The following is an 11,320-nucleotide window of genomic DNA, read 5'->3' as shown; positions in this document are numbered from 1 at the left end:
ATCACAACCTTCAATATAATATTGAATGTGTAAAAATCTGCTTACTGATCACAATCTTCAATATAATATTGAATGTGTAAAAATCTGCTTACTGATCACAATCTTCAATATAATATTGAATGTGTAAAAATCTGCTTACTGATCACAATTTTCAATATAATATTAAATGTGTAACAATCTGCTTACTGATCACAACCTTCAATATAATATTGAATGTGTAAAAATCTGCTTACTGATCACAATCTTCAATATAATATTGAATGTGTAAAAATCTGCTTACTGATCACAATTTTCAATATAATATTGAATGTGTAAAAATCTGCTTACTGATCACAATCTTCAGGCAAAACGTAACTAGTAAACGTGTCAAAGAAGATGGCGCCAACTATACGTTATGGCATTCAATATGCTTCTTGATGCATTTTATAGTGAATATTTAACAAATTGACATGAATTCGAAACGGTAAGCACTTTATCGTTGAGATGGAAGAATCTTCATCCTTTTTTGTCGCCACCTCCTAATCAAAACTGGCAACACCCTATCGTTTCTTTAAATGAAGCCCTGCATGGCCAGGTGGTTAGGGCACTCGACTCATAATTCAAGGGTTAAGGTTTCGAATTCCGGTCACACCAAACATGCTCGCCCTTTCAGCCGTGGGGGCGTTATAATGTGACGGTCAATCTCATTGTTCGTTGGTAAAAGAGTAGCCCAAGAGTTGGCGGTAGGTAATGATGGCTAGCTGCCTTCCCTCTAGTCTTACACTGCTAAATTAGGGACGGCTAGCGTAGATAGCCTTCGTGTAGCTTTACGCGAAATTCAAAACAAACAAATAATTCTATAAATGAACCACAACAACGTGTCGTTTCAGATTGAGAGGTTAGCGAAACGAAAATAAAACGTTTTGTACGAACTGTTCCAAACAGATAATCACTTACAAAAGTGTAGGAGACAAGTTCAAAGTGTGGGTTTATCTAACAGAACGAAACAAGAGAATGAAGACCAAAGGCACGTTCATTATAGCCTTGGGTTCAGGGTTCGCATTAGGCCCCTAGTAGCTCTCGGGTTCTGAATTAAAATTTAATTATCCTACTCTACCCGAGAGTAACTTTCATAATTTTGATATATTTTTATTGAGAAAGATAAAAATTGTGGGGACCGCTCCCCACCCCATTCTCCGCTATACTCTACTTATTTGGCGTAAAATTAACATTATTGGATTCAAACATTTATGAAATATAATAGTTCTATTGACATTACTGTTTATGCTACGCATATATTTCATTGAGAACAAAGTAAGAGAAACGACAACCTTATACAATTTATTACTATAAATGTATAGGAATATGGAGTACAAGACATTCACCTACGTTCGCCATTATTAGGTTGACACGGTCACAATGAGAAGGTCAAAGTCTAATATCAAATACAACAACAAGAAAAACACGAACTTTGTGGATTAGGGGGGGAAAAGTGCTTACAAATATCAAAGAAAACAATAATTAAAACACATGAAATTTATGTTTAACCAACAAATAATTGACAAAGATTATCACATTTTATCAAGTATTTCTTGAGATTGAAATAATTGTAGTTTCGAAAATTATTACGTATTTAAATCCATTGCGACAGAGTTTCTACCAAAGTCAGCTGACGCAGGACTTGCTCTTATCTTCGTGCAAAGTGTAAGAAAATCACTCAAACATACGAAGAAAATAATGTAATAATATTATTTAAAAAAACAAACTAGTAAACACTTACAGGAAGTGCTTTTGAAGGTAATAATTAAGCTTTGCAGGAGCTAAAGACCTTCCTATGTTAGGGTTCTGTTTCTTGGTTTATAATTCTACTTTTATGTTTCTTTTTTAATCGGTATGGTTATTAATGCCCGTAAACTACAATGGGAGAATTTTATTACGTAGAACTCAGTTACAGTATATTAATATGTTTATTAATGCCCGTAAACTACAATGGGAGAATTTTATTACGTAGAACTCAGTTACAGTATATTAATATGTTTATTAATGCCCGTAAACTACAATGGGAGAATTTTATTACGTAGAACTCAGTTACAGTATATTAATATGTTTATTAATGCCCGTAAACTACAATGGGAGAATTTTATTACGTAGAACTCAGTTACAGTATATTAATATGTTTATTAATGCCCGTAAACTACAATGGGAGAATTTTATTACGTAGAACTCAGTTACAGTATATTAATATGTTTATTAATGCCCGTAAACTACAATGGGAGAATTTTATTACGTAGAACTCAGTTACAGTATATTAATATGTTTATTAATGCCCGTAAACTACAATGGGAGAATTTTATTACGTAGAACTCAGTTACAGTATATTAATATGTTTATTAATGCCCGTAAACTACAATGGGAGAATTTTATTACGTAGAACTCAGTTACAGTATATTAATATGTTTATTAATGCCCGTAAACTACAATGGGAGAATTTTATTACGTAGAACTCAGTTACAGTATATTAATATGTTTATTAATGCCCGTAAACTACAATGGGAGAATTTTATTACGTAGAACTCAGTTACAGTATATTAATATGTTTATTAATGCCCGTAAACTACAATGGGAGAATTTTATTACGTAGAACTCAGTTACAGTATATTAATATGTTTATTAATGCCCGTAAACTACAATGGGAGAATTTTATTACGTAGAACTCAGTTACAGTAACAAGAAATATTAATAGTTGAACATTGAACAAAGAGCACGCCAACTCTTGATCTTTGCCAATTGGATAAAGAACTGTTGTTTTTTCTATGGTGCGTGTGTGTTTTTTGAAGATTCACACTTCAATTACGTCTGAGAAATCTTGACGTTTGTTCAGTTTGCTGTTGTTACAGTTTTCACACTTCTCGTGTAGTTTCTTTTACGATTTCATTTTCGTATAAAAAGATATACACTTCGAACGTAAAGTCGTCTAGTTGAAGGAGTTGCCAATACTTGGCACAACGTCTTTATTCAGGCTAGAATCGGGTACGACGCTCACCGTGGTTTCGTGCAGTTTTCGTAGGTGCTTCTTTAGGTCGAAGTTCCGACAGAAACCTTTGCCACACACTTTGCAGGTGTACGGTTTCCTGTCCTTATGAGTGTGCATGTGAAAGGTAAGATTATAGACCTGGTGGAATGCCTTATTACACACCGAACATTTGTAAGCCTTTTCGCCACTGTGTGTCAGCTTGTGGTTCTTATAATTGCCCTTTTGATGGAAACCTTTCCCGCAGTACTCGCAAACCCAGGGTTTGTAGCCAGCGTGAATTCGGATGTGGGTGTTGAGGGTGGAACTCCTATTAAACGCCTTACCACAGGTGAGACATTTGTGTGGCTTTTCTTGAGTGTGGATGATTTTGTGACGACAGAGAGTGCTAGCTTGACGAAAACCCTTGCCACAGACCTTACATACGAACGGTCTGGCACCAGTGTGTACGGGCATGTGACGGGTGAGGTTATAGTGTGCATTAAACACTTTTCCACACTCAGCACACACAAAATTCCTCGGCTTCTTACTGGATCCCCTTTTCGTCGTCACACCAAACTTATTTTCAAGACCACCACCAGGAGACGCTGCTGCATTGTCATCCATTGGATCATACCGGGAACATAAAGTGGAGAAAATTGGGTCAGAAGAAAGTGGAATAAAGTCCGCATTCCCCACGTGGTTTGGACATTTCTTCTTGCCCTCCTGAAGATGAGAGAACATCAAATTCTTTCCTATTTGCGGAAAGAGTGGTTCTGGCCGAACAATGGTGGTTTGGCCTTCTCTTGAATCTCTGGAAGGATTACAATTTCGCAACGTAGCAAATGACTTGTCTTTGACTGCTCTAGTTGGCTGAATGCGGAGGAAGGAGTGGTCATGTTCATGATATATTGAGTAAAGAATGTTGTAATCGTTAAATAAGCTGGGTACACAGTGTGAATTTAACCAGCAATTAGCCGCCATATTGTGATTGTTCATGCACAGTTTGGCCACTTCTTGAGAATCAGTTGAGGACAATAACCTTGTCCAGTTGCCCTCGTAAGCATGGTCATGATGAACGTGATCTGGCTTTAAAATGTTTTTACGTCCAGTTGGATAACTTGGCACGAAGAACAACGAATGATTCATTGTCCAGCAACAAAAGGGTAAAGAGCAGTTATGTTGATGATACACCGAGTCTGATGCTTCACCACTGGATTCTGTTTGATGTACGTCCAATTGTTCCTTTCGTTGTGCTAGGATTTTTTCACCAGTTTTATTACTCATTATCTAGCTATAGAAAAACTCAAGTTTTTCTTTTCTGATTTTGTTGGATTTGAATCTACGAAGCTCTGCATCTTCTCGCCGTCTTCTTCACTCATTTTCAGGACTTGCTGCCCTCTAGTGTTAAAAGAAACAGGACATGAACTTATTATTGCGAAGAAACAGATTTAGCTTTCATATAAATCACATAACACAATATGTTTTATCCAAACTGGATCGCCTGATAAATTATTAACAGCATTACTTCATTGTGTTTAATGGTACTTAAAGGGTAGTTATTGATATACAAAACTCAAATAATGACATTTTTTTTATACTACTATATACTACTACTATTTACTACCAGGTATTTGATAATCCAGATTGTTCATTTCGATTCTTGTCAGCTTAATTTACTCTTTACATCCAATCATTGGTTGCTTATCCATGCATAGAAAAGTATCTTTAGTCTGAGCATTCATAAAATGTTCCTTTATACAAGGTGACAAATATAACGCTCTAAGATTTATTTAGTGCTGAACTTTATGACGCTTAGTAGGTTGATATTTATTGCTTTTCAGAGTAAGGAAGTTGTGCTTATTTTAATATTTAAAGAAACTGTCAGTCAGCTGTGACCTATTTTCCAATATGGTTGAAAGCTCACGTAGGCCTACATTTGATACATAACGTCTCCTTTTGAAGACAAAACAGGAACTGAAAGACAAGTAGACAAGCTTGTTTATTTCCTATAAAGCACAGAGTTACATAGTGGGCTATCTACGTTGTTCCACAGCGAGAATCTATCCTCGAATTTTAGCGTTATAAGCTTTTGAATTTACAGCTGAGCCACTTGGTTGAAGACCTTTCTATTACGATGATATTCCCTAGTAACTCAACAGTAAGTTAACTGCCTACAATGCTAAATTTCGATGTAGGATCCCCTAGACAAACAGAGTGCTTATCAGATAATAATCAACTGTTAAGTTTTGAGTTAAAACAACCAGCAACAGTAATACACCAATGAAATTTCAAAATAATGAAGGGTTTTCGAACAATCAGTTTTCCAAGAATCAGAATACTCTCTAACAGTTGTTTCTGTTATCCCAGAACGGCTGGTTTGGGTACCATCACTTTTACTAATAAAACAGAGAACAATGTTTGACCTTCCTAGGTCATCTTCAGTTTTTTTTTGTTTTTTTTTTGTTAACCTGAAGATGACCTAGGAAAGTCGAAAGGTTGTTCTCTGCTTTATTAATAAAAGCGTTAATACCCATACCAGCCGTTCTGAGATAGATTTTTACTTCAAGTGGGTTTCTTGTTATCAAGAAGTCGTTTCTGTTATCTTAGTAAAGTTACAGAGGGATTACATTTTTGCATTAAATCTTGACAATCTTTCTCAGGCAAAACGTACCGTTCAATAGTCACAATTTTAAGTAGGATAGATACACCAATTAAAAATCTAATCACTGAAAACACAAGCTACTGGTCATTATTGCAGATAAAACGAAAAGGAAAACAAACGTGGTCTAATTCAATTAAAAGTCTAAATAAATAGAAATATCTGATACTGTTAGCTTTAAATATAGACACTTTGCTTATTTTATTAACTTCTGAACCAAATACAAGTTGTTATAACAGAATAATTATTGAAGTCTTATGTTAGATATGTGAAGGGATTAATATCAGATATTTAAGTCACTTTCTTAGAATCAAACTTTATAAGCCTAACTTACATTCTGATACAACATTTTAGAATGATAGCGAATTTCCAGGGAGACAAATATTATTATTAATTTTTTTCCATCTTCAATATATAACGCAAAATACGTGAATAAAACAAGTAATATGCGAAGACAAAAAGACATAATCTTATACACTTACTTAATCTTACACACTTACATAATCTTATACACTCACAGTTCGATGTTTTCGTACTTGCTGGATCTTTTAACTAGCCCTCGTATCGTGAAATTGTTGATGAGCTTATGTTGAACCCAGATAGTTTTTACATTACCAATTAACTGTCAACAGGACAGCGTATTTTAAAAGCTGTATTAGTGTACGAAATAGGTTATCACGCTTCACTTGTCTCCACCCATCCTAACCGTATTGACCAATAAGCTCTGTTCCCTGTTGTTATTGGCTGAGACGATGTAGAAGGCGAGGATTGAGTGAGTGTTATCTCGAGTGTTTGAGGGAAAAAAGAACAATGTTGTTTGATACCACTTTCACTTATTACACGCGAAGCATGCGCAGTATAAATTCTCGAGCTTAATTTACATGTTAGATTAAAGGTTGTTTCTTGGAAAACATATTACCATCACCTGTATTTAGCGTTCCAAGAATTATTGACAGAACGGGATATCGTGTCTCTTCTGCAGACAACAATAATAAACAAATATGTATTAACTAATGTTTGTAACTACAAACCTTCCCCTATACCCATCCCCCAGAGGCTCGGCTGCAAGTCCCCTGACTTATGACGCTGAAAATCTCGGTTAGATACTCGTGGTAAGAACAGCAAAAATTAGTAATTACCAACCAATGTAACTACAAACTGTTCTGATATTATAATTTAACTTTTAGCTTTATTATAAGTTAATGGTTAAATAGGTGGATATATAAATATTTTATTTCTGTCTTATTTCAAAATGAGATGTGTCACCGGCTATAAAAGGTATTCTACAACTATTAAAAAGCTCTAATGGATGCCTGCAATGTTATACATAGCAGTCAAAAGACTGACATTACATGAGACGGACAGACAAATCTATAATACATGACTTTTACAGGAAAAAAGTTATAGACGCTGGACAACAGACTGTCAAAGATGTAACATATATCTGACAGAGAGAAGATCAAATACGCCGATAACAGACAGCAAAATCTGTAATATATATAAGTTACTAAGAAAATATCAAACATTTGATATGGAAAAAGACTTCGCGTAAGCGACTGTAAATACGATAGTATATATATATATTTAAAATAATAGTCAGATATAGAATATATACATTACTATCAAAATTTCAAAGTCGAATACATAATATGTATATGACAGAGAAAATATGAAACATGTCAGATGACATAAAGTCAAATATACAATCTGTATAATCATACGAGGAAAAGCCAAATACATTAGACAACAAGTGGTCGACTGTATAAATGACAGTATCAAATACATTGGATAAAAAGCGGTCGACCGCATAAATGACAATAAAAGGACACTAGACAGTCAGACACTGACATGGAAGGGTGTACTTTAAGTTTATTTTTCTAAATGTCTATTTGTTTGTTTTGGAATTTCGTACAAAGCTACACGAGGGCTATCTGCACTAGCCGAGCCTAATTTAGCAGTGTAAGACTAGAGGGAAGGCAGCTAGTCATCACCACCCACCGCCAGTTCTTGGGCCACTCTTTTACCAACCAATAGTGGGATTGAGCGTACCATTATAACGCCCTCACGGTTAAGAGGGCGAGCATGTTTGATGAGACTGGGGATTCAAACCCATTTCTGTATGTCATATGGAGTTGTAGGAGACATGGGAGACAACTTGTACTTCCGCCCCCCATGAATAATCAAGGATATCGTCATTTTGTTTCTTATTAATTTCACTAGAGTTTTAGAGAATGCAGGTTGTGTGTAGTAATATATATAATTCACTAGATACTACACATCTATGATAAGGGATTGACTGACACTCTTATAACGCAACTACAGCCTAAAGTGTGTGGAACATTTTGTCGTACCGCACAGATTCGAACTTGTCTCATCATCTCTACCAAAAGGCCAACACGGGTTATGTTTGTTTGTTTTGAATTTCGTGCAAAGGTACTTGAGGGCTATTTGCGCTAAAATACACATCCACGTGCTATGACATGTAAGATAAAACAAGTAGCAACCAGAGACACGGTGGGGGGGATTATTTTCGGTCAACTACACGTGACAGAAAATTTGATTTAGATCTTGAAACTAATAATAATTTAATATAATACCAATGAGTTTCACATAAACCTGCTATTCAACTGCACAAATGGTTTAATTAACTACATATTTAGTATTTAACTGTTTTATAATAGACTTTACGACATTGAGAACATCAAATACGAATGAAAAGTCAAATGTATATATATATATATATATATATGTAACAGGAGGAAATTTATCTACACAGGAACGTTATCTTTTCGAACATTGTAAATTTTGCATAATTTGTAACGAATAAGGTCATTATTATTATGCAGATGTAACAGAAGTACACTTAATTACTGAGGACAAAAAACCCACCTGAAATAAAGATATATCTCAGAACGGCTGGTATGGGTATCTTGGTTAACCTGAAGATGATCAAGGAAGGTCGAAACGTTGTTCTCTGCTGTATTATTAAAGCCGTTCTCAGATACATAGAGATACACTTAGTGCTGTCAAACTGAGAAATATACGTTATATTAAACATCTACACATGTAATTTGTATAATGTGACATGTTCCATGGACATCATGAGCCATTTGTTAAAACAAAAGACAATTTTATCAAACACCTGTTGAAAGATGTGTAATTCAGTATTTCACTTAACACGACAAAACTTTACAAAACACATATAATGACAAAATATAATATGAAATTATTATAAATAGCATCTGTAACCTTATATCAGTTCATATTAAATATTAAATACTTGGTAGGTCCTTCTCGTACTCTAATAACCTCCGCAAGGTGACGTGGCATGCTGTCAATGAGGTTATTGATGTAATTAATTCTGATTTCTTCTGAACTTATCAATATAAGGTGCCACAACTGAACTATAGTAGCCAGTATAGGGCCAGCAATTTTCAGGCTCAGTTCTGAATGGGATTACAATAGTGAGATGTTGTTGGCCGTGGAAATCTTGTAAAGTCCTCCGAGTCGAGATAATCCTGTGGGTAATGGCATTGCCATCTTGGAATACAAAGCTATTTATAAACTTCGCCCTAGCATATGGCAGAAATATTCTTTCCGTTTGAAGCTTGTAGAAGGCGCCAACAACGTTATCCAGGACAATATGAAAAGTGGTTTTTCCACTATATATATGTAAAAACGGCTGGTACAGGTAGAGAAAGCTGTATGTAGATGAATAGCTTCTCAAACAAGTACTTCACCACCTCTTGCGGTGAATTCTGGTTAATATCGGTTTGCAGATAGCCCTTCTTGCAAAATAACCTTATTTGGTCATTCCATCCTCCACTGCTATTCTGGATACCCTGTATTCATACTATTCCTGTCGTAAGGTGTTGTAAGATCTTATACGACCTTGACCTATTAACCTGATCAAAACACAGTCATCTCTGACAGTAGTCTTTCGGCGTCTACCAGTAGACTTTTCTGGAATTTGGTGATGTTTCAGAATCTTGGGTAAAGTATACTAGAGGTACCCTATTGTTTGTTCTGGCAATGCCCGTTTGCTTTGTACCATTTCTTGACAGTCGAACAAATTGACGCCCTTGATGGAGAGAAAGCCACTTGAAATAAAAACGTATCTCAGAACAGCTGGTATGGGTATTAACACTTTTATTGATAAGAAAAGAACAACATTTCGACCTTCCTAGGTCATCTTAACCTGAAGAGATGCGCATGTGTGTCTTGACGGAAGAATGCTGAAAACAACCAATAGAGACCAGAATAACAACTCGTGCATGTTTGTCCCATCATATTCTATCTTGTACTCTAGCATTAATTTAACAACTACTCCACGTGTGTAGACAATAACACAACACAAAACAATAAGTGAACATTAGGGTGAAGATAGTTATTCAAACCAACACCAGGTTCGAAATATTATTTATAATTCTTATTTCGGTTTTGACCTTTCTCTTCAGTCAACGACTCTTCTTAGAGATAGGAGCTTTAAACCATAGAGTATGCATTACAATATACATATATCTTAAAGCTATTGCTAGTATATCACAGGGAGCAAAATAACATTCATTATAAGAAAGTATTTGTGGTCATAGTTATTTTATGATAGTCAAAATACTGTAAAGAAAAAAGACGGATAGAAAATGCTTAATTGAATTTGCTGTGATTTATAAACTTATTTATATAGATTTCTATAAGTTAACTTCATTCGTGCCATTGTGTACACGGTTGTTAGAGAAGGACAAATATGTTCGAATCTAGTTTTAAAAACGTGTCTTACGTAGTTCTTTGTTTGATTAATACAAAAAAACAAATAACACACAAACACAAAGAGACGCTTCTGGAAAGGAATGACTGACATTCGTTTTTTAACAACTCAAGCGAGCTGCGACTTTGCGAAGTGAGACCAGTACGTGCGATTTAGTGTTTAGATAATTAACTTCAAATAAAATCTTGAAAGTACCGCAGAATGAACTTTTCTCAACCATCACATTTGTTCAACCTGTTTACAGAGAGCGTTGAATATTTATACATTTTACTTCGCAAAGAGATAAATTAATATACTGGATACCTTCTTTCACGGTGGCTCTACATTACCAGGTGGGTTAAGGCATTCGACTCGTAATCTGAGGGTCGTGGGTTCGAGTCCCCGCATACTCGCCCTTTAGACGTGAGGGCATATAATGTGATGGTCAAACCCAATATACGTTGGTAAGAGAGTAGCCCAAGAGTTAGCGATGGGTGGTGATAACTAGCTGCCTTCCCTCGAGTCTTACACTGCTAAATTAGAGACGGTTAGCGCAAATAGCCCTCGCGTAGCTTTGCGCGAAATTCCAAAACAAACAAACAATTCTTGCACAGGAGCTGCAAACTGAAACTATATAACAAGTGTTTTATCCAAATGTGTTTACCGCAGCTTTATCACAAGTGAACAGTTTGATAAACAAGCGAAAGTAACGTAAATTAGGATCACATATATAAGTTATAATACAATCCACACCATAGGCTCATGGGTAATTCAAAACGTGTAATATAACATTCTAGATTAAGGCGCCACTATCACTTGACGAAAATGAAATTATATGTTTTTGATATCTAGAGGGAAAAAACAAATATTTAAAATAAATATGTCATATCGTAGTTTGACATTTTATTACAGAAGTGAATGTACA

The 11,320-nt window shown here is 35.3% G+C and overlaps 1 protein-coding gene across 1 annotated transcript; it reads right to left on the bottom strand.

The window, feature by feature from the left end:
- Positions 1-1,359: 1,359 nt before the first annotated feature.
- LOC143250351 (uncharacterized) lies at positions 1,360-4,276 on the bottom strand. The gene has a single exon (XM_076500797.1). The coding sequence runs from the start codon at positions 4,274-4,276 to the stop codon at positions 2,954-2,956; it is 1,323 nt and encodes a 440-aa protein (XP_076356912.1). The 3' UTR covers positions 1,360-2,953.
- Between the last annotated feature and the right edge of the window lie 7,044 nt (positions 4,277-11,320).

Source organism: Tachypleus tridentatus, chromosome 5, assembly GCF_004210375.1.
Source record: "Tachypleus tridentatus isolate NWPU-2018 chromosome 5, ASM421037v1, whole genome shotgun sequence".
NCBI lineage: Eukaryota > Metazoa > Arthropoda > Merostomata > Xiphosura > Limulidae > Tachypleus > Tachypleus tridentatus.
This window is presented reverse-complemented; position numbering and strand designations above follow the sequence as displayed.

What these genes read in the sequence shown, in the direction of transcription:
- LOC143250351 (XM_076500797.1), bottom strand. Translation starts at nt 4,276, where the DNA reads ATGAGTAATAAAACTGGTGAAAAAATCCTAGCACAACGAAAGGAACAA.